The 24,832-nt window shown below is 43.0% G+C and overlaps 1 protein-coding gene across 1 annotated transcript in view; it reads left to right on the plus strand.

Annotated features, from left to right (window-relative positions):
* The first annotated feature begins 3,974 nt into the window (after positions 1-3,974).
* The window catches only part of LOC121003893 (G protein-activated inward rectifier potassium channel 1-like), a 96,567-nt gene continuing 75,709 nt past the window's right edge, over positions 3,975-24,832 (plus strand). Inside the window, exon 1 of the mRNA XM_040435833.1 lies at positions 3,975-4,842. Coding sequence (XP_040291767.1) covers positions 4,177-4,842 — 666 coding nt within the window. The 5' untranslated portion in view covers positions 3,975-4,176. The remainder of the gene's footprint in view (positions 4,843-24,832) is intronic.

Genomic DNA, 24,832 nt, shown 5'->3' on the forward strand with positions numbered 1-24,832 from the left:
TGCCACTGTGGAGTCATTATACTGTGTGGTGGGCCGCTGGGGGTCATTATACTGTGTGGGGGGCATTTGGGAATCATTATACTGTTTGAAGGGCCACTAGTGGTAATTATACAGTATGGGAGCCACTGGGTGTTATTATACGGTGTGGGAGCCACAGGGGGACATGTAAATGTAAAAAAAATGCCTCAAGGGGGACCACTGGGATTTATCGTTCAAGGGCCCACATGAACCTGGAGCCAGCCCTGAGAGATAGAGCCGTCTCCTTCACTTCAAAGCTCAGAATGAGCAGGAATTTAACCACCTCAGCTCCCCTAGCTTAAACACCATTAATGACGAGACCACTTTTTACACTTCTGCACTACACTACTTTCACGGTTTATTGCTCGGTCATGCAACTTACCACCCAAATGAATTTTACCTCCTTTTCTTCTCACTAATAGAGATTTCATTTGGTGGTATTTCATTGCTGCTGACATTTTTACTTTTTTTGTTTAATCGAAATTTAACGAAATTTTTGCAAAACAATGACATTTTTCACTTTCAGTTGTAAAATTTTTCAAAAAAAACGACATCTATATATAAATTTTTCTCTAAATTTATTGTTCTACATGTCTTTGATAAAAAAATGTTTGGGTAAAAAAAATGGTTTGGGTAAAAGTTATAGCATTTACAAACTATGGTGCAAAAATGTGTATTTCCGCTTTTTGAAGCAGCTCTGACTTTCTGAGCACCTGTCATGTTTCCTATGGTTCTACAATGCCCAGACAGTAGAAAACCCCCACAAATAACCCCATTTCGGAAAGTAGACACCCTAAGGTATTCGCTGATGGGCATAGTGAGTTCATAGAACTTTTTATTTTTTGTCACAAGTTAGCGGAAAATTATGATATTTTTCTATTTATTTGTTTTCCTTACAAAGTCTCATATTCTACTAACTTGTGACAAAAAATAAAAAGTTTTTATTTTTTGTCACAAGTTAGTGGAATATGAGACTTTGTAAGAAAAAATAAATAAATAATAAAATCATCATTTTCCGCTAACTTGTGACAAAAAATAAAAAAAATTCTAGGAACTCGCCATGCCCCTCACGGAATACCTTGGGGTTTCTTCTTTCCAAAATGGGGTCACTTGTGGGGTAGTTATACTGCCCTGGCATTTTAGGGGCCCTAATGCGTGAGAAGTAGTTTGAAATCAAAATGTGTAAAAAATGCCCTGTGAAATCCTAAAGGTGCTCTTTGGAATGTGGGCCCATTTGCCCACCTAGGCTGCAAAAAAGTGTCACACATCGGGTATCGCCGTACTCAGAAGAAGTAGGGCAATGTGTTTTGGGGTGTCTTTTTACATATACCCATGCTGGGTGAGAGAAATATCTCGGCAAAAGACAACTTTTCCCATTTTTTTATACAAAGTTGACATTTGAACAAGATATTTATCTCACCCAGCATGGGTATATGTAAAATAACACCCCAACACACATTCCCCAACTTCTCCTGAGTACGGCGATACCACATGTGTGACACTTTTTTGCAGCCTAGATGCGCAAAGGGGCCCAAATTCCTTTTAGGAGGGCATTTTTAGACATTTGGATCCCAGACTTCTTCTCACGCTTTAGGGCCCCTAAAATTCCAGGGCAGTATAAATACCTCACATGTGACCCCATTTTGGAAAGAAGACACCCCAAGGTATTCAATGAGGGGCATGGCGAGTTCATAGAATTTTTATTTTTTTGCCACAAGTTAGCGGAAATTGATTTATTTATTTTTTTCTCTCAAAGTCTCCCTTTCCGCTAACTTGGGACAAAAAGTTCAATCTTTCATGGACTCAATATGCCCCTCAGCGAATACCTTGGGGTGTCTTCTTTCCGAAATGGGGTCACATGTGGGGTATTTATACTGCCCTGGCATTTTAGGGGCCCTAAAGCGTGAGAAGAAGTCTGGAATATAAATGTCTAAAAAATTTTACGCATTTGGATTCCGTGAGGGGTATGGTGAGTTCATGTGAGATTTTATTTTTTGTCACAAGTTAGTGGAATATGAGACTTTGTAAGAAAAAACAAAAAAACATAAACAAAAAAAAAAATCTTTTTCTGCTAACTTGTGCCAAAAAAATGTCTGAATGGAGCCTTACAGGGGGGTGATCAATGACAGGGGGGTGATCAGGGAGTCTATATGGGGTGATCACCCCCCTGTCATTGATCACCCCCCTGTAAGGCTCCATTCAGACGTCCGTATGTGTTTTGCGGATCCGATCCATGGATCAGTGGATCCGCAAAACACATACGGACCTCTGAATGGAGCCAGCCTTACAAGGGGGTGATCAATGACAGGGGGGTGATCAGGGAGACTATATGGGGTGATAACCCCCCTGTAAGGCTCCATTCAGACGTCCGTATGTGTTTTGCGGATCCGATGATCCGTAAAACACATACGGATGTCTGAATGGAGCCTTACAGGGGGGTGATCAATGACAGGGGGGGTGATCAGGGAGTCTATATGGGGTGATCACCCCCCTGTCATTGATCACCCCCCTGTAAGGCTCCATTCAGACGTCCGTATGTGTTTTGCGGATCCGATCCATGGATCTGTGGATCCGTAAAACACATACGGACGTCTGAATGGAGCCTTACAGGGGGGTGATCAATGACAGGGGGGTGATCAATGACAGGGGGGTGATCAGGGAGTCTATATGGGGTGATCAGGGGTTAATAAGGGGTTAATAAGTGACAGGGGGGGTGTAGTGTAGTGTGGTGCTTGGTGCTACTTATTACAGAGCTGCCTGTGTCCTCTGGTGGTCGATCCAAGCAAAAGGGACCACCAGAGGACCAGGTAGCAGGTATATTAGACGCTGTTATCAAAACAGCGTCTAATATACCTGTTAGGGGTTAAAAAAATCGCATCTACAGCCTGCCAGCGAACGATCGCCGCTGGCAGGCTGTAGATCCACTCGCTTACCTGCAGTTCCTGTGAACGCGCGTTCACAGGAAATCTCGCGTCTCGCGAGATGACGCACGGATGCGTCCAGGAGGAATGAATCGACCGCCGCCAGGACGCATCCGTGCATTAGGCGGTCGGGAAGGAGATAAATGTATAAAATACAAGTTATACTGAATACTTTCCCATTGAACTATATATCAATCTGCTAAGCTCCTCCTGCTCTATCACATGCTAATGGCAGATTACACTGCCTTTTCATGGTGATATGTTCCATTTATGTCTTTCCTGGGAAAGAAATCATTGTTACAATTACACACATTTAATACTGTCTTCATATTTTTAAACCACATATCATGCCTCCGTGTGTGGGATTTGAATGCTGTCCACATACATAAGATAGCTGTCGATTAGTTCTCCCGGCTCAACATGTATGCTTATTCCAATAGGGATTAGGGGATAAACTGCTGCCAGACTCCTCTGTGAGCCCTTATCACCAAAGGATCAGGAGGGTTGAAATCTTGTTTCCCCTGACAGCGAAACAATCCTCCTAAACATTGATTGTCAGGTAATCCCGCAGAAATTGGCAGGATCTGCCAGAATTTATCTTTAGTATATGCATCTAAAGATATTATATATACCTAGATACATAGGTAAAATGTGCATGTGTATATATATATATATATATATATATATATATATATATATATAGTCTGTATGCATTTATATAGTCTTTATGCATTTATGCTTGTATCAGAAGAAATGAAAGTTGTAGTTTGGAATGGTTTGCTGGATCATTTGGATGATTTTAGGCTTTAGACATTGCATTCTTCATGAACCCATTCCCTTGAACATTGCTTTATCTACAGCACCACCTAGTGGCCATCTGCTAGCACAGCCAATGATTACTTTTGTAATAGGAATCCAATGATTGGCTTCAGGCAAGCACACAGAACACGTCCACATTGCGCTCTCTTGAACAAGGCTGTGAACAGTATCTTCCTATTCCATGCACACAGTCAGAGAATCCAGCTAAAGGGATAAGCAACCAGCCAGACTAAACGGGGCGATTCATATACAGATTGCTCACTAGACTATGCCCAGCAACCTAATACTGCACCACCAGTTCTAGAGATGCAGACCACTAAGCATTATCTCCAGGGTTGACAGAAGGAAATCAAAAATAAAAAAACTTTTCACTGGACGCTGCTACCGGTTTGACGTGCGGGGAGAAAAAAAAACCAAGATGTCGGCCTTGAGGAGGAAATTTGGTGAAGAATACCATGTCGTAACGACCACAGTGGGAGGTGGATTTTTTCCTTCTGTCAAAAGAAAAAGACAGAGGTTCGTGGACAAGAATGGACGATGCAATGTTCAACATGGGAATCTGGGTGGTGAGACAAGTAGGTACCTGTCAGACCTGTTCACCACCTTGGTGGACCTGAAGTGGAGATGGAACCTGCTAATATTCATCTTAACGTACACGGTGGCGTGGCTGGTAATGGCTTCAATGTGGTGGATTATTGCCTATATCAGAGGGGACATTAATAGACCTCATGATGACAACTACACTCCCTGTGTAGCCAATGTCTACAACTTCCCCTCTGCCTTCCTTTTCTTCATTGAGACAGAAGCTACTATTGGGTACGGTTTTAGGTACATCACTGAGAAATGCCCTGAAGGGATCATACTCTTTTTGTTCCAGTCTTTGCTGGGATCTATCGTGGATGCCTTCCTTATAGGCTGCATGTTCATAAAGATGTCACAGCCAAAGAAGAGAGCAGAGACTCTGATGTTCAGCCACAGTGCTGTCATCTCCCAGCGTGATGGGAAGATGTGTCTAATGTTCAGAGTGGGCAACTTAAGAAATAGCCATATGGTCTCTGCTCAGATAAGATGCAAGCTCATAAAGGTAAGGACAGATTTCTCCTACTGTGCCAGTACCATATGCTTTATATGTTATGGACTACGATGTTCCCTCTTTACACTAGGATTGCAATCCGTGACTAAGCCTATAAACTAGTGGGAACACTGTCCCACCAATATTACATTTCCTTCTATCCTGGCCAGCAGATAATTAGTTAATTAGACAGTAGCATTTTAGAGAGAACTGATAACAGGTCACTATTGTATAGAAAGTTCAATTGTTAGAGAATTATTTCTCATTCACACATCAGTGTTCGGTCAGTGATTTCCATCAGTGATTTTGAGCCAAAACCAGGTGCGGCTCTAAACACAGAACAGGAGCAGATCCTTCCCTTATACCTTATCTCTGGGAAGCCTCCACTCCTGGTTTTGTCTCACAATCCCTGATGGAAATCACTGACGTGTGAATGAGGCTTTATAGCTATGTTGGTTTTGACACTTTGTCAGTATTTAGTCAGTGTTCGACCAATGATTGTGAGCCACAATCAGGTAAAGGTCAAAAACAAATAACAGGTATTTATCTGAAGTATACAGACAGATTTAGCATCTGCATCCAAATATATTACATATACCTAGATACATTTCTTTCCATTGTACCATATCTCTGTGTAGTCTTCACTCCTGGTTTTGACTCACATTCACCAATGGAAATCATTGATCAAACACTGGCTGTGTGAAAGCACTTTGATGAACATAATAATCAATTACCTATTATATGTCATAACAGCTAGGTGGCTCAGTCAAGCAGTGTAGAAGTAGGCTACAGGCTGGGTGTTTATAACCCGTGCCCCAGTCATAGATTAGAGCGCCTAGGTGGCGGCTCACAGGCCGGGACTCTAGGGGGGACATACAGTTGCAAGAAAAAGTATATGAACCCTTTGGAATGATATGGATTTCTGCACAAATTGGTCATAAAATGTGATCTGATCTTCATCTAAGTCACAACAATAGACAATCACAGTCTGCTTACACTAATAACACACAAAGAATTAAATGTTACCATGTTTTTATTGAACACACCATGTAAACATTTACAGTGCAGGTGGAAAAAGTATGTGAACCCTTGGATTTAATAACTGGTTGAACCTCCTTTGGCAGCAATAACTTCAACCAAACGTTCCCTGTAGTTGCAGATCAGACGTGCACAACGGTCAGGAGTAATTCTTGACCATTCCTCTTTACAGAACTGTTTCAGTTCAGCAATATTCTTGGGATGTCTGGTGTGAATCGCTTTCTTGAGGTCATGCCACAGCATCTCAATCGGGTTGAGGTCAGGACTCTGACTGGGCCACTCCAGAAGGCGTATTTTTTATCTGTTTAAGCCATTATGATTTACTTCTATGCTTTGGGTCGTTGTCCTGTTGCAACACCCATCTTCTGTTGAGCTTCAGCTGGTGGATAGATGGCCTTAAGTTCTCCTGCAAAATATCTTGATAAACTTGGGAATTCATTTTTCCTTTGATGATAGCAATCTGTCCAGGCCCTGATGCAGCAAAGCAGCCCCAAACCATGATGCCCCCACCACCATACTTCACAGTTGGGATGAGGTTTTGATGTTGGTGTGCTGTGCCTCTTTTTCTCCACACATAGTGTTGTGTGTTTCTTCCAAACAACTCAACTTTGGTTTCATCTGTCCACAGAATATTTTGCCAGTACTGCTGTGGAACATTCAGGTGCTCTTGTGCAAACTGTAAACATGCAGCAATGTTTAATTTGGACAGCAGTGGCTTCCTCTGTGGTATCCTCCCATGAAATCCATTCTTGTTTAGTGTTTTATGTATCGTAGATTCGCTAACAGGGATGTTAGCATATGCCAGAGACATTTGTAAGTCTTTAGCTGACACTCTAGGATTCTTCTTCACCTCATTTAGCAGTCTGCGCTGTGCTCTTGCAGTCATCTTTACAGGACGGCCACTCCTAGGGAGAGTAGCAGCAGTGCTGAACTTTCTCCATTTATAGACAATTTGTCTTACTGTGGACTGATGAACAGCAAGGCTTTTGGAGATACTTTTATAACCCTTTCCAGCTTAATGCAAGTAAACAATTCTTAATCGTAGGTCTTCTGAGAGCTCTTTTGTGCAAGGCATCATTCACATCAGGCAATGCTTCTTGTCAAAAGCAAACCCAGAACTGGTGTGTGTTTTTTTAGGGCAGGGCAGCTGTAACCAACACCTCCAATCGCATCTCATTGATTGGACTCCAGTTGGCTGACACCTCACTCCAATTAGCTCTTGGAGATGTCATTAGTTTAGGGGTTCACATACTTTTTCCACCTGCACTGAGAATGTTTACATGGTGTGTTCAATAAAAACATGGTAACATTTAATTATTTGTGTGTTATTAGTTTAAGCAGACTGTGATTGTCTATTGTTGTGACTTAGATGAAGATCAGATCACATTTTATGACCAATTTGTGCAGAAATCCATATCATTCCAAAGGGTTCACATACTTTTTCTTGCAACTGTATGTGGCTCTGGGGCCCCCTGAATGTTCATCCCCAACTGTTGGCAGCGCCAGAGATGTCATAGCATTACTACAGTTACTAGGAAAGTCAATACAATGAATATACTGCATTTGGGCATCCAGGCCAGTCTGGAGAAAGGATAACCATTGCTGTCTATCTAGTTACGAAGGGTCTACTAATATAGATAGATAGATAGATAGATAGATAGATAGATAGATAGATAGATAGATAGATAGATAGATAGACGGATAGATATAGATATTAGATAGATAGACAAACAGATAGATAGATATTAGATAGATAGATAGATAGATAGATAGATAGATAGATAGATGGATAGATATAGATATTAGATAGATATGAGATAGATAGATAGATAGATAGATAGATAGACAGATTATATACTCTGTCACCAATCCTTTTCTTCCCTATATACAAACATATTTAAGGTTCATAGATGACAGATTTATTGTGTGGTCAGGCACAGAAACTATCTTCAGAAACTTTGTAGAGTATCTAAACCAAAATAATAAGATGAACATGGTGTTTCCGTACACATTTGGGGGCTTACAGCTTGAATTTCTGGATGTATTAATAACAGTTAGAAACAATGAGTTGGTTACCGAGGGGTTTCGTAAACCCACGGCCACCAATTCATTGTTACATTACTCTAGCTATCACTCATAGGCTACATGCACACGACCGTATGTGTTTTGCGGTCAGCAAATTGCGAATCTGCAAAAAAAACGCATGACATCCGTATGCCACCATTTTTTTTTTTTGCGGATCCATTGTAACGGACAAGAATAGGACATGTTCTATTTTTTTCGCGGGGCTACGGAACGGACATACTGATGCAGACAGCACACGGTGTGCTGTCTGCATTTTTTTTTGACCCATTGAAATGAATGGGTCCGCATCCTATCCGCAAAAAAATGGAACGGACACGGAAACAAACAACGTTCATGTGCATGTAGCCATGCAGCATTAAAAAAGCGGTCCCTTATGGCCAATTTGTGAGATTAAGGCCTCATGCACACGACCATTGTTTTGGTCCGAATCCGAGCAGTTTTTGCAGTTTAGCATTCACTTCAACGGGGCCGCAAAAGATGCGGACAGCACTCCGTGTGCTGTCCGCATCCGTTGCTCCGTTCTGTAGCCCCGCAAAAAATATATAACATGTCCTATTCTTGTCCGTTTTGCGGACAAGAATAGGCATTTCTACAATGGGCCGCCCGTTCCGTAAATTGCGGAAGGCACACGGGCAGCTTCCGTTTTTTGCGGATCCGTGGTTTGTGGTTTTGGTCGTGTGCGTATCAATAAAACAGAGGAAGATTTTAGTAGGCAGGCCCTGGACTTAAAAAGGCGGTTACTGTCCAGAGTCTATCCCGTAAATCTATTGAATGACACAATGATGAAGGCCACACATTTAAATCAGCAGTTAGCGATAGTGGAATGAGGCAGGTCAATTCACGACCCTTTGTGTTTTCCTTTAACCGCCTACGGACTGCCTAACGCAGAATCGCGTTCTGGAGGCGGCAGCCCTGCGCACAGTCACGCATATATGCGTCATCTCGCGAGACGCGAGATTTCCTGTGACCGCGCGCACACAGGCGCGCGTGTTCACAGGATCGGAAGGTAAACAAGTGGATCTCCAGCCTGCCAGCGGCGATCGTTCGCAGGCAGGCTGGAGATGCGATTTTTTTTTAACCCCTAACAGGTATATTAGACGCTGTTTTGATAACAGCGTCTAATATACCTGCTACCTGGTCCTCTGGTGGTCCCTTTTGTTTGGATCGACCACCAGAGGACACAGGCAGCTCAGTAATATGTAGCACCAAACACCACTACACTACACCCCCCCCGTCACTTATTAACCCCTTATTAACCCCTGATCACCCCCTGTCATTGATCACCCCCTTGTAAGGCTCCATTCAGACGTCCGTATGATTTTTACGGATCCACGGATACATGGATCGGATCCGCAAAACACATACGGACGTCTGAATGGAGCCTTACAGGGGGGTGATCAATGACAGGGGGTGATCACCCCATATAGACTCCCTTGATCACCCCCCTGTCATTGATCACCCCCCTGTCATTGATCACCCCCCTGTAAGGCTCCATTCAGACGTCCGTATGTTTTTTACGGATCCACGGATACATGGATCGTATCCGCAAAACACATACAGACGTCTGAATGGAGCCTTACAGGGGGGTGATCACCCCATATAGACTCCCTGATCACCCCCCTGTCATTGATCACCCCCCTGTAAGGCTCCATTCAGACGTCCGTATGTTTTTTACGGATACATGGATCGGATCCGCAAAACACATACGGACATCTGAATGGAGCCTTATGGGGGGGTGATCAATGACAGGGGGGTGATCACCCCATATAGACTCCCTGATCACCCCCCTGTCATTGATCACCCCCCTGTCATTGATCACCCCCCTGTAAGGCTCCATTCAGATGTCCATATGTTTTTTACGGATCCACGGATACATGGATCGGATCCGCAAAACACATACGGACATCTGAATGGAGCCTTATAGGGGGGGTGATCAATGACAGGGGGGTGATCACCCCATATAGACTCCCTGATCACCCCCCTGTCATTGATCACCCCCCTGTCATTCTCCATTCAGATGTCCGTATGTTTTTACGGATCCACGGATACATGGATCGGATCCGCAAAACACATACGGACGTCTGAATGGAGCCTTATAGGGGGGTGATCAATGACAGGGGGGTGATCACCCCATATAGACTCCCTGATCACCCCCCTGTCATTGATCACCCCCCGTCAGGCTCCATTCAGACATTTTTTTGGCCCAAGTTAGCGGAAATTATTATTTTTTTCTTACAAAGTCTCATATTCCACTAACTTGTGTCAAAAAATAAAATCTCACATGAACTCACCATATTACTCACGGAATCCAAATGCGTAAAATTTTTTAGATATTTATATTCCAGACTTCTTCTCACGCTTTAGGGCCCCTAGAATGCCAGGGCAGTATAAATACCCCACATGTGACCCCATTTCGGAAGGAAGACACCCCAAGGTATTCCGTGAGGGGCATATTGAGTCCATGAAAGATTGAAATTTTTGTCCCAAGTTAGCGGAAAGGGAGACTTCGTGAGAAGAAAAAAAAAAATCAATTTCCGCTAACTTGTGCCAAAAAAATAAAAAATTCTATGAACTCGCCATGCCCCTCATTGAATACCTTGGGGTGTCTTCTTTCCAAAATGGGGTCACATGTGGGGTATTTATACTGCCCTGGCTTTTTAGGGGCCCTAAAGCGTGAGAAGAAGTCTGGGTTCCAAATGTCTAAAAATGCCCTTCTAAAAGGAATTTGGGCACCTTTGTGCATCTAGGCTGCAAAAAAGTGTCACACATGTGGTATTGCCATACTCAGGAGAAGTTGGGCAATGTGTTTTGGCGTGTCATTTTACATATACCCATGCTGGGTGAGAGAAATATCTTGGTCAAATGCCAACTTTGTATAAAAAAATGGTAAAAGTTGTTTTTTGCCAAGATATTTCTCTCACCCAGCATGGGTATATGTAAAATGACACCCCATTTTCCGCTAACTTGTGACAACAAATAAAAAGTTCTATGAACTCACTATGCCCATCAGCGAATACCTTAGGGTGTCTACTTTCCGAAATGGGGTCATTTGTGGGGTGTTTGTACTGTCTGGGCATTGTAGAACCTCAGGAAACATGACAGGTGCTCAGAAAGTCAGAGCTGCTTCAAAAAGCGGAAATTCACATTTTTGTACCATAGTTTGTAAACGCTATAACTTTTACCCAAACCATTTTTTTTTTTTTACCCAAACATTTTTTTTTTTATCAAAGACATGTAGAACAATAAATTTAGAGAAAAATTTATATATGGATGTTGTTTTTTTTGCAAAATTTTACAACTGAAAGTGAAAAATTGCATTTTTTTGCAAAAAAATCGTTAAATTTCGATTAATAACAAAAAAAGTTAAAATGTCAGCAGCAATGAAATACCACCAAATGAAAGCTCTATTAGTGAGAAGAAAAGGAGGTAAAATTCATTTGGGTGGTAAGTTGCATGACCGAGCAATAAACGGTGAAAGTAGTGTAGTGCAAAAGTGTAAAAAGTGGCCTGGTCATTAAGGGTGTTTAAGCTAAGGGGGCTGAGGTGGTTAAATACAGTCCCATGGCTGGATTAAAAAAATAGTGAGAGATAATTGGGACATATTAGAAGGTGACGATAATCTTAGAGATATCAAAGGAGCCCGACCAATAATAGCATTTAGGAGGTGCCATACGTTAAAACATAGGTTGGTCCGGAGACGATTTATAGAAAATAGATCTGGTACCTGGTTAGAAGGCTGGCGACCCAAGGGAAATCGCCGTTGCGGCAATTGTTCATATTCTAAGTTTAACCCCCGGTGGGAGGTTCTCTCCTTTGGTGGATTACAACATAAAGTTAACACTCTAATCACATGCAAAAGCAAATTTGTGGTCTATTTGATCTTATGGGTATGTGGTAAATTCTATATAGGAAAGACCATCAGGTGTCTCAATGAAAGAGTTAGAGAACATATAAATTCACTTAGCACAAGTAAGGGGCGTCCACGCCTTATTGACCATGTAAATTCTGAACATGGAGGAAATACAGATATAGCATCACTAGCGCTCCCTTCAGAATCGCGGCAGCGCAAAGCGATTTCCAATTCAATTAGCAAACCCGAATCGCGTAAATAGCCATTGAGAAAATTCAGGGTGCAATGTTGGTTTGTGAACACCAGATGGCGCATGGAACTACAGTCAGTTAGTTAGTTCCCGTGCGCTATACAGTAAATATCAAAGTTTCGCTGTGGAGATAGGAGTACTGTAGGTGGCAAGGCTTATTCCATTACAGAAGTCCCGCATAAAGTACTGTAAACTGATCGCCAGTCCAAATTTGCCCCATTATGAATAATTAAAAAAACAGAGGCGCTGAACTGAACCATAGAAAGTGCCATACAGAACTGTAAATAACCGATCTCACCACTTCATCCCCTGAGCAAATAATTGAATGCTAGTAGAAAGGGGATTGAAAGGTTAATTGACAGGAGCCCAGTGGGGCGCTGCTCAACACCTAATGTCATTGTATTTAATTAATATAAAATAAAATGGCAGCATCTCTGTATTCTAATAACAGTAATCTGCCATTTTCTTCACTGCCAGGTCTTTTTATAGCTCTGGATCACTCAATACAGAATATTTAGCCAATCACATTCTAGTTCCCACGGTTATGGGAACCAATCACAGGCCGGTTCTATGGCAATCCAGCTTAATTGGTGATGACAGCTTGTCAAAACAATTATGTCATATTGGTTAACAAGGTATTTAACCTTAATTTCCGTGAGAACCGGCCTGTGATTGGTTCCCATGACCGTGCTATAAAAAGACATTAGGTGTTGAGCAGCACCCCACTGGCCTCCTGTCGATTAACCTTTTAATCCCCTTTCTACTAGCATTTTTCAGTAGTAAAATTTAATATATATGTGTATATACATGTGTGCATATATGTGTATATATGTGTGTGTGTGTCTGTGTATACATGCATGTATGTATATATATGTTTGTGCATGTATATAAATATATGTATATATATATATTTATATATATGTATATATATATATATATATATTATCATGCATCAAAAAATGTAGACTGCCATTTTCTTTTCTGACTGGTCCTTATATAAATAAATCTATAAAATATATGTAAATGTATGTAAATAGGAAAAATTAATGCAAGTTTTTCACATATAAGAATGGGGTTGCGTGAAAATCGCAAGCATCCGCAAGCAAGTGCGGATGTGGTGCGATTTTCACGCATGGCGATTCATATGCTAATGCCGCCCTTCATTAAGGTTGCAAGTACATACAAAAGGATCGACTAATGGTGTACATTGCAGTATTAACCTCAGTATCGCTGACTACACTGCCTGCGCCTGACTCTGGTGAACAGCTAGCGGGGTTAAAAATAGGGCTGGAGGGGTTAAAAATAGGGCTGGAGGGGTTAAAAATTTATAAAAATTTTTTTTAACTCACCTTAATCCACTTGTTCGCGCAGCCCGTCTTCTCTTCTGTCTTCTTCTGTGCTGTGCACAGGAAAAGGACCTGTGGTGACATCACTACGCTCATCACATGGTCCGTCACATGATTCATCACCATGGTAACAGATCATGTGATGGATCATGTGATGAGCGCAGTAACGTCATCAAAGGTCCTTTTTCTGTGCACAGCACAGAAGAAGACAGAAGAGAAGACGGGCTGCGCAAACAAGTGGATTAAGGTGAGTTAAATTATTTTTTATAAATTTTTAACCCCTCCAGCCCTATTTTTAACCTCTCTAGCTGTTCAACAGAGTCAGGCGCAGGCAGTGTAGTCAGCGATACTGAGGTTAATACTGCAATGTACACCATTAGTCGACCCTTTTGTATGTACTTAACCTTAATGAAGGGCGGCATTAGCATATGAATCGCGATTCGCATCTATATACCTTCAGTGTTTAGGGGATAAGAAAGTTATTAGAGAATGTCCCAATTTCAAGTAATAAGATAGTTTGCTTCAAGTATGTCAGATACACAATCAATATTATTGCATTTATCTGTTTTTTTATCCTTTAAGTGTATATTGTTTTGTATCTTGATGCAGTTTTCCATATTTATTTTTATTTATTATTTGTTTTTCTCTGAAGTAGTGGATACAGAGTGTATTTATTAGCTATGTTCCTATAGTGGCTGAATGTTAATACAGCATTTAGATTATATATAAATTTACATATACGGTAGTATAATTAGTGTAATATTGTATAATTATTTATTCCATGATCCATATGAGGTATGGTGATTTAGATATAGTCTATTGTACAGTATAATGGACATATATAGATATAGATAGATAGATAGAAAGATAGATAACATCTGTATTAAAAAATAATTATACAATATTACACTAATTATACTATATGTAAATTTATATATAATATAAATATATAAAATATATTTATATATAATAAATTAATATAGCAGCAACGCTGTATATATTGGTCTATTTTTGCCTGTAAACTTTTGGTGTATTTTAAAACTTACCCAGCGCTGCAGCTGTATTGATTTATTTATTTTTGTTTTTCATGTAACAATATTATTTGTTTTAATGGTGTCAGTGTTAACATCATAATTCATATTAGGTTTCCATTGCGCAATTGTGGAGAAAGAGATCCAACATAAAGAATAGCAAGAATAGGTGTGGGAATTGTCCTGGCAGAAGGGGGGGTTGGGGTCGGTGGGGGGTGCCGTCAAGGATGAAATGATCAAAAGGCTTTGCTAAATACAAATGTATCCATACTGTACATGTTGTTTTTCGATACTGTATTAACATTCAGACACTATAGGAACATAGCTAATAAATACACTCTGTATCCACTACATTATATATCTGTATACTGTACACTGCTCCATTACATATCTGTATACAACACTTCATTATATATCTCTACACACCGCTCTATTATATATCTGTATGCAGTAGACCGCAAAAAATCCGGTACAATGTATCACCAGGTGTTATCCAAATCTAATCCACTTGTATCACAGATCTAAAGACATAATGGAGCGGTGTATACAGATATATTATAGAGCTGCATATGCAAATATATAGTCTAATATTCTCGATGTACTGAATCATAATTGTTATCAATACATAAATATATGAATGCACAGTTAGTCCATTGTACAGTAATTTATTATTTTTTATTTATTTTTAACCCCTCCAGCCCTATTTTTAACCCCTCCAGCCCCTCCTCGCCCGTGTGAAAGGGGCCTTAGATTCTAATGTAGCCATACTGAGAGTGGGGGGTAGGGTGTAAAGTAACACCATATACAGTAATATATATTTGTACTGTATGTATTTTTTTTATTTAATTAGGCGATTAGGCTATCTTTCTATGCTTATTTTTTTATTTTATTTTTAAATTTTTAATCATTAGGAGTATGTTATCTCACAGTGCTATTTGTTAAATAAACTTAGATGCAAGACCAGCAGAAGGTGTGCACACCAAAAAGTTTTACTTTATAATGCTGCTAAAAGTGCTAAGTAACCATGGCAGCCAGAACTGCAGTAGCGTCCTGGCTGCCATGGTAACCGATCGGAGCCCCAGCGATTAAACTGGGACTCCGATCGGAAATGCCGCTCCGCTGCCACCAATGATGGTGGGGAGGGGGGTTGTTAGCCTGTGGCCACTGCCACCAATGCTTTTAATACTGGGGAGGGAGGGAGGGGGGGCCGCACTGGCCACCAATGCTTTTAATACTGGGGAGGGAGGGAGGGAGGGGGGGGCCGCACTGGCCACCAATGCTTTTAATACTGGGCAGGGAGGGAGGGAGGGGGGGCCGCACTGGCCACCAATGCTTTTTATACTGGGGAGGGAGGGGGGTCTGGCCCCTGCTGCCTGGCAGCACCCGATCAGGGGGCTGAGATCCGCACAATTAATTGTGCGGATCACAGCCCCCTGTAAGAGATCGGGTGCTGCCAGGCAGCAGGGGGCAGTTATGTACACAGTTCTTAGTATATTCTAACTTGAAGCGTCCCCATCACCATGGGAACGCCTCTGTGTTAGAATATACTGTCGGATCTGAAAAAGCTGTTATGCAGACGCATCTGCACTGAACGGATACCATCGTTTGCATTTATAGGTGCGGATCCGTCTGTGCAGATACCAGACGGATCCGCACCTAGTGCAGGTGTGAAAGTAGCCTTATATGTACTGAACATATTTTTTACAGGACAGGAGTACAGGAAAGTACAGTCGGGTGCAGTGGGGCACAGGACAGTAAAGTCGGGTGCAGTGGGGCACAGGACAGTAAAGTCGGGTGCAGTGGGGCACAGGACAGTAGTCGGGTGCAGTGGGGTACAGGACCATTTTTTTTTTAATGATTTAGTGTTGAGGTGCTATCGCCCGGCTCCTGTATAGTGTCGAGATGACTACGGGCTGTATCAGGAGCCGGATAGCGATATTAACTTTAACTCAACACCGCCATTGGTGTGTATTGATTGGAGGAGATAAAATTGCGTTTAGTTAGTAACGAATTGCGAAATAAGGGAGCGGTAGCGATGACACATCTGTAGTAGCGTTCTGAGATTTGCTGGCATTGAGATTGTACCGAACTGCCCACAAGGGGGAGATAGACACCGTAAGCTCCTTAGAAGAGAAAGCAAGTTGATTTTGCGCTGAAGCGCAATGGGCCCCTTGGGTTTAAATGTAAAAATCGATCTGGGAGTGTTTCTGTAATATCTAGTATGCCTTGATGAAAGATCATGTTTTAAAAAATATGTGTTTTGCAACACTTTATGTAATATCGGCCCCAGTGTGACGTCACATGTAAGCGCCGTGCATCGGCGGCGATGGTGACGTCACGCACGTGATGTATGGGAGCCGGGATTCAAAAACTGGCGCAGTGGCGCCGCTATGTTACTGAAGAAGCGCTGAGGCGCGAAACGACCACCGTCGTATATCCTGTCACTGCACTGTATGTCTGTCCGCCCCAAGCCATTTATACACTCAGCTTTGATGTATTCAGCTCTGGAGAAAATAAAAGATTTGCACTCATTGGTGAGTGCCGTCTGTATATCTTTTTATTTGGTACGTTTTCAAGTCTATTGTGGGCTGAGCACCGCCAGGTTGCTGAATGTTGCACCCGTTATGCATATGTGACATTGCATGTTTGGCAGAGGAAGTTAAACGCAGTGCCACTCGGACTATTTTCTAACACGTGTCGAGATAGACAGATAGTACCCCATAGAGCACACTTCCTTTATCCTATCCTATGAGTTATACAGTATATTGCTGGGATAGGCGTTTTAAAATATATTTTCATGCTTAGGGACTAATATTATCATTCACATACTGAAAATGAAGGGAAAAAAGTGGAAGGAAGAAAAGAGCGTGCCTCTGAGGTAGTACTGTAATAACTCTGAGGAGACCCTCACATACAGGGATGCTGCACCCCTGGCTGGGTTGCACTGTGATATTTGGCACAACTCAATAGCAGGCAGATCAAGTCAACTGGACTGCAAGAGGTGAACAGCTGCCAGCTCCAGGAGCAGACAGCATTCACACTTCTCCATGTTTTATACTTTCATGTGGTTTCATTCCAATTAGCATAGTAACATAGTATATAAGGCCGAAAAAAGACATCCAGTTCGGCCTGTTATCCTGCAAGTTGATCCAGAGGAAGGCAGAAAACCCCTGTGAGGTAGAAGCCGATTTTGCCCACTTAAGGCCTCTTTCACACTACAGTATGTCCATTTCAGTGTTTTGCGTTCCGTTTTTCACGGATCCGTTGTCCCGTTTTTGGGTTCCGTTGTGTCTCCGTTTCCGTTCAGTATGTCCGCAAAAACCTTTCAGTATGGTTTCCGTATGGTTGCCGTATACGGTCCGTTTTTCACGGATCAAAAACGGAAGCCACCTGTATTTGTGCTCAGCCAAAGTTTGGCAACAAGAAACACATGGCCACAGTGGGCTGGGCCTAGCATTTGTTAATGACGGATCCGCAAAAAACGGATGACATACGGATGCCTTCCGTATGCATTCCGTTTTTTTGCGGACCCATTGACTTTAATGGAGCCACGGACCGTGATTTGCGGACAAACATAGGACATGTTCTATCTTTCCACGGCACGGAAATACTGAAATACTGAAACGGAATGCACACGGAGACACTTCAGTATTTTTTGCTGAACCATTGAAATGAATGGTTCAGTATCTGTTCCGTATACTGAACTCAAAAAACGTCCAGTATACTGAACGCAAAATACTGTAGTGTGAAAGAGGCCTAAGGGGGAAAAATTCCTTCCCGATTCCAATCAGGCAATCAGACTAAGGCCTCTTTCACACTACCGTTTTTTTCTTCCGTTTTGCGGTCCGTTTTTTGCGGTCCGTATACGGTCCGTATACGGACCCATTCATTTCAATGGGTCCGCAAAAAAACGGAATGTGTTCCGTATGCATTCCGTTTCCGTATTTCCGTTTTTCCGTTCCGTGGAAAGATAGAACATGTCCTATGTTTGTCCGCAAATCACGGTCCGTGGCTCCATTAAAGTCAATGGGTCCGCAAAAAAACGGAATGCATACGGAAGGCCTCCGTATGTCATCCGTATGTCATCCGTTTTTTGCGGATCAGTCATTAACAAATGCTAGGCCCAGCCCACTGTGGCCATGTGTTTCTTGTTGCCAAACTTTGGCTGAGCACAAATACAGGTGGCTTCCGTTTTTGATCCGTGAAAAACGGACCGTATACGGGAACCATACGGAAACCATACTGAAAGGTTTTTGCGGACATACTGAACGGAAACGGAGACACAACGGAACCCAAAAACGGGACAACGGATCCTTTAAAAACGGAACGCAAAACACTGAAATGGACATACTGTAGTGTGAAAGAGGCCTTAAACCTCATCTGCCACTTCTCTGCCCAGGCCTCCAATCTATACAGATCCCTCTGTAGTAGTATACTGTCCTCTTCAGTGTAAATTACTTTACACAGTTAAGTGTCATCTGCAAAAATTGATATTTTACTGTGCAAGCCTTCTACAAGATCATTAATAAATATATTGAAGAGAATAGAGCCCAATACTGACCCCTGAGGTACCCCACTAGTGACAGTGACCCAATCTGAGTATGTACCGTTAATAACCACCCTCTGTTTTCTATCATTGAGCCAATTAAACCAGTTGGACCCGTCTTTCAAACTGGTATCAGTCAAGTTTTTATGGAAGGCAGCGCTCTGAAAGTGAAGTTTTACATATCCGGAACATATGTGGACAGTGGTTATTTAGCTGTCACATGTGCCATATATATTGATCAACAGGTATCATCATCCATCAGTATCTACATCATTATAGGCTATAATAGATTAGACCATGACATTTCAGCCTAATTTCACAAATAACGTTCACAAATAAAGCGGTTATTACTTTCCTCAAAGTGCATCATTATGCCTATGTCATGTCCTCCTATAATGGGCTGTGGAGCATATAAGGGCTCATTGACATGGGCCAATACACAGGGCAATGATCGGGAATGAACTGTTTATTCCTAGCATTGCCTGCCCATTGAATGCAGCAGTTATCCCCTCTGTATGGGAATGAAAAATCGTTACTATGATCGTAAATTCCCATACAGATTTAGTCTACACAGGACGATGTGCTGATACTACTGGGGCACCCGACAAACAAGCGATTTCTCAAAAGTTGGGTGATAGGTGGCAAATGTATGTAGGTCAGTCAGCAGGAATGAGCATTCATAGGATCACTGGACCAATCTTTGGCCCGGCTAAAAAGGCCTTAACACATTTGAAAAATATTAAACCATGGTAGTGTGATTTAGATTGTCTACCACAATTTCTATCAAGGATTGATTAGGGCAGGTCATGAACTGGTTAAGAACAAGCTGGAGTTCCTCCTCCTTTCTCTCCTTGAAGGTTTACAATTCCCCAAAATATCAAATGCTGAATTCTTCTACATTTTTCAGAACCCTTCCAAGGATAAAGGTGCCCATGACTTAAAGCTGTAGAGTCTCTCCTGTATTTCTGAGAATCCAGCTTGATATTATCGTGAAATAGTACGATGATTCATCTGTGGTCACTTGGATCAACCACTGGAGATGAAGGATGGACACTAGTGGTGACCACCACATATAGTAGTGTTCTTCAGCTCCTTTCCAGTGTGGCAAATGTTATCAACAAGTGGCATCTCCATCTAAGGTCTCATTTACACGTCCGTATCCGTTTTTGCCGGCCGCAAATTGCATATCCGCAATACACAGATACCGGCCCTGTGCATTCTGCATTTTGCGGATGGGATTGTCTAGTGTGTAGAAATGCATATACCTGTCCGCAATTATAGACAAGAATAGGACATGTTCTATCTTTTTTGCGGGGCCGCGGAATAGAAATACGGATGCGGGCAGAACATTGAGTGCTGTTCGCATCTTTTGCGGCCCCATTGAAATGAATGAGTCTACATCTTTTCCGAAAAATTGCAGAACGGGTGTGGACAGAAATATACGGTCATGTGACTAAGCCCTAACCTTGAAGTCCCACCATCGAGCTCCCATTTCTCAACCAGCTGTTATTCCAGGGGCAACTGCTCTGCAATTTCATACGTTCCAGAAAAATGTAAAGCGGTATTCCGGTTTTAATGATTACATTTATTTATTTAAAGAATAGGATGCTGAGCAATTTTATAATATACATCTGTTTCAAATTTTGCTCACATACCTTTATTACAGTATATCCATATAGTAGACTCTTCTCTAAAGAAGAAAAATTAGTCCTGTGAAATGCATCCATAAGAGAGCTGTATAGGGCTAAACATGGCGTCAGTCATGTGAGCCGTCATGTGACCTGGCTATCAGTTAACGGTCCACGTATCTAACAGGTTATAGTGTACTGAGGAGCAGAATATACAGTATATACAGTAGAGTTGTTGCGATCCCAAATTTTTTATTTGATTTAGATACCATAAAAAAGTATTGCGATACTCGATACCATTCGATACCACGCGAAAAAAATAAAACACCAAAAAAGACACATGCATTCCCCATTTAAAAAAATGGCGAATCGCGCAGTTTTTATTTCTTTTTTTTCTGTTCCGGCGTTCACAGCATAGATTTTTTTTATATTTTATTAGCTTGGACTTTTCGGACGTAGCGATGTGATATCTTTATTTATTTATTGTTTATATATTTAATATGTAAAATTGGGAAAGGGGGTGATTTATACTTGGTGTGTTGTTTTTTTTTTTTTTTTTTACAGTTTATTTAATAACTATTTCCCCCCTTAGGGGCTAGAACCCTTGTCCTATTCACCCTGATAGAGAACTATTAGGGTGATTAGGATCTCATACTCTCCCTGCTGCCCTGTGCATAGTACACACAGAAGCAGGGAGCTGACCATAGCAGCCAGGGCTTCAGTAGCATCCTGGCTGCCATGGTAACCGATCGGAGCCCCAGTATTACACTGCTGGGGCTCCGATCGGAACTGCCACTGCCACCAATGAGGGGGAGGGGACCCTGTGGCCACTGTAACCAATGAGAAGGGAACTCTGTGGCCACTGCCACCAATGATTTTAATACTAGGGGGTTGAGGGGGCGGGCGCACTGTGCCACCAATGATAATTAACCTTTAATACGGAAGCGGGTACTGGCAGCAGATCAGCGGCAGTTAACCCCTCAGGTGCCGCACCTGAGGGGTTAACTGCCGCTGATCGCAGCACCCTGTCAGAGGCAGGGTGTCGGCTATGCGATTCTGCTGCTGACACCTGCCTCTTGTATTGAAAGTTAAAGAGGACCTGTTATGAGCAGGCTACATAGAGCGGCGCCCAGAGATGTCCCTGCACTTACTATTATTCCTGGGCGCCGCTCCGTTCGCTTGCTGTGCCCCCATTACTGTCCCCTGCTCTGTATGCTAATTACTACTGTCGAAGCAATGGGCAGGAGACATCAGCTTCTCTCCTGGGCGTTCCTTCTCCCTGGCTGTGATGTACTGCGCTGCGATTGGACAGCGCTACAGCAGGGAGAAGGAGACGCCCAGGAGAGAAGCTGATGTCTCCAAATTGCTCCGATAGTAGTACTTAGCATACGGAGCAGGAGATAGTAATGGAGGCACAGCGGGCGAAGGGAACGGCGCCCAGGAATAATAGTAAGTGCAGGGACATCCCTGGGCGCCGCTCTATGTAGTCCGGAACCATTTAAAACCTATCATTGGTGGCGCAGTGCGCCCGCCCCTTTCTTCTCATTGGTGGCAGAAGCAGCGGCACAGGGGGAGGGAGAAACTGCTTCCTTCTCCCCTGTGCTGCTGAGGTAACATGAGCGCGCTCCCAACAGCGCGCTCATGTTCTGTGATACTAGACTGCGCAGCAACGCAGCCCAGTATGGAAAAAATGGAAATCAACAAAAGTATCGATTGGGTATCGAAATTTCGATACCCACAACAACTCTAATATACAGTACTACTGCCTGCAGCAGTATCTAATGTCTCAGTGGTCAGTGTTGGGCTAGATTACTATGTGCATGAAGACATTACTGCCTGGATTGTGCTGTAACCTTGACAAGGCCCTTCTTGTACTATGATATCACTGTGCTAATTGTCTCTAGTTCTGACATCACATTGTGAATTTTCCCTGTACTGTGCACTGAAAACATTGTCTCACTACTGTGTGCATGATTCCTCTACTGAAATGCCATTGAGTTACTATCCCTAAGGCCTCTTTCACATGGTCGTGACGGATTGGCTCCAGATGCGTTCAGTGAAACTCGCACCATTTTGCAAGCAAGTTCAGTCAGTTTTGTCTGCGATTGCGTTCAGTTTTTTCCGCGCGGGTGCAATGCGTTTCGATGCGATTTTCACGCGCGTGATAAAAAACTGAAGGTTTACAAACAACATCTCTTAGCAACCATCAGTGAAAAACGCATCTCATCCACACTTGCTTGCGAATGCAATGCGTTTTTTACGCAGCTCCATTCACATCTATGGGGCCAGGACTGCGTGAAAAACATGCTGTGATTTTCACGCATTGCAGAACTGATGCGTGAAAAACAACGCTCATGTACACAGACCCATTGAAGTGAATGGGTCCGGATTCAGTGCGTGTGCAATGTGTTCACGTCACGCATTGCACCCGCGCGGAAAACTTGCTCGTGGGAAAGTGGCCTAAAGAGTAACCACAATTTCGAAAAACCTTTGATAGGTCATAGTGACGTAATCAAAGGTTTTGATCAGTGGTAACCAGTGGTAATCTTCAGCAGTGGGGCACACATTGCACAGCTGCTGCCTCCTAGTGTGACAGGGCTTTTTGCATTCAGACCCCTTAGCAATCAAAACCTTCGATATATCTCTATGACATATCAAAGGTTTTCAAACTACAGTTACTCTTTAACAGTGCCATTACTGTCTACATTATTTCTGTATTGTGACATTGCTTTGTGCATTATCACTGTACTGTGACATTGCTGTGTGCAATCTCATTATACTATGACATTGCTTTGTGGGTTATCCCTGTACTGTGACATTGCTGTGTGCATTATCCCTGTACTGTGACATTACTGTATTTATTATCCCTGTAATGGTACATTTCTGTGTGCATTATTTTTGTATTGTGGTATTGTCGTGTGCATTATCCCTGTACTGTAATATTGGTTTGTGGGCTATACCTGTACTATGATACTGCTGTATGCATTATCCCTGTACTCTGACATTGCTGTGTATTATATCCCTGTACTGTGGAATTACTGTATTCATTATCCCTGTAATGTGATATTGCTGTGTCCATTATCCCTGTACTGTGAGACTGCTTTGTGGGCTATGCCTATACTGTAATATTGCTGTGTGCCTTTTCCATGTACCTTGACATTGCTGTGTGCATTGCTTCAGTACTGTGGTATTGTCATGTGCATTATCCACATGCTCCCTGTGACTGGCACTCCCCTGCTGTCTCCCCATCTCACCAGACCTCGGTCACTGCAGGCATTAGAATTCTGCTGCCACACACATCGGATGTTCTGTATGGGCGGGGCTAAACATGGCCCCGCCCCCGTCCATTACCTGCACTGGCTCCAGGCTGCAAGGCTCAAACATCAGACTGGGATGACTGGGCCTTCTGCTGGCTCTGACCTCAGCTGCTGGACTGCAGGAGATCCCAGGACCCTGTCTTATGAAAGCACCTGGTAACTCCATGCAAGCATGCAGCAGTGTCTGTGGAGGGGGTGCAGGGCTGCAGGTGGTCACTCTCATTGTAACAGCCCTGCACTGCCCTCAAGTATTGATGGTCACTGATCTGTGAGTTCCCTTTATGATCTCCCTGTGCCCCCTCTGGGAGCGCCCTGTGCGTCCTCCTTTTGCGACCCCTGTGTGCACTCCCTTCATGCGCTCCGTGCACCCCCTGACTTGCATAAAGCTGGAAAGGGTTATAAAAGTATCTCCAAAAGCCTTGCTGTTCATCAGTCCACGGTAAGACAAATTGTCTATAAATGGAGAAAGTTCAGCACTGCTGCTACTCTCCCTAGGAGTGGCCTGTGCTTTCAGTAGGAGTTCTGCGTGCTCCCTGTGTCCCTCACATGTGCTCCCTGTGTCCCCTCTGATCCCGGTGTCTGCTCCCTGTGCCCCCTGTGTGCGCTCCTTGCGACCCCTGTGTGCACTCCCTGCGTGCGATCCGTGTGGCCTCTGTGCTTTCAGTAGGAGTTCTGTGTGCTCCCTGTGCCTCCTGTGTCCCTCACATGTGCTCCCTGTGTCCCCTCTGATCCCGGTGTCTGCTCCCTGTGTCTTCTCTGATCCCGGTGTGTGCCCCCTCTGTGAGATATGTGTCTGGTGTGCTTCCTGTGACTCCAGTGTGAGCTCGGTCTGCAGCACTTTTAGGACACAACCAAACAGCGTGCTTGTGACGTTCAATTACCGCAGGGCTGTCTGTGCAAAGGGCAGGGCT

The sequence above is a fragment of the Bufo bufo genome, chromosome 6 (genome assembly GCF_905171765.1).
Source record: "Bufo bufo chromosome 6, aBufBuf1.1, whole genome shotgun sequence".
Classification (NCBI taxonomy): Eukaryota; Metazoa; Chordata; class Amphibia; order Anura; family Bufonidae; genus Bufo; species Bufo bufo.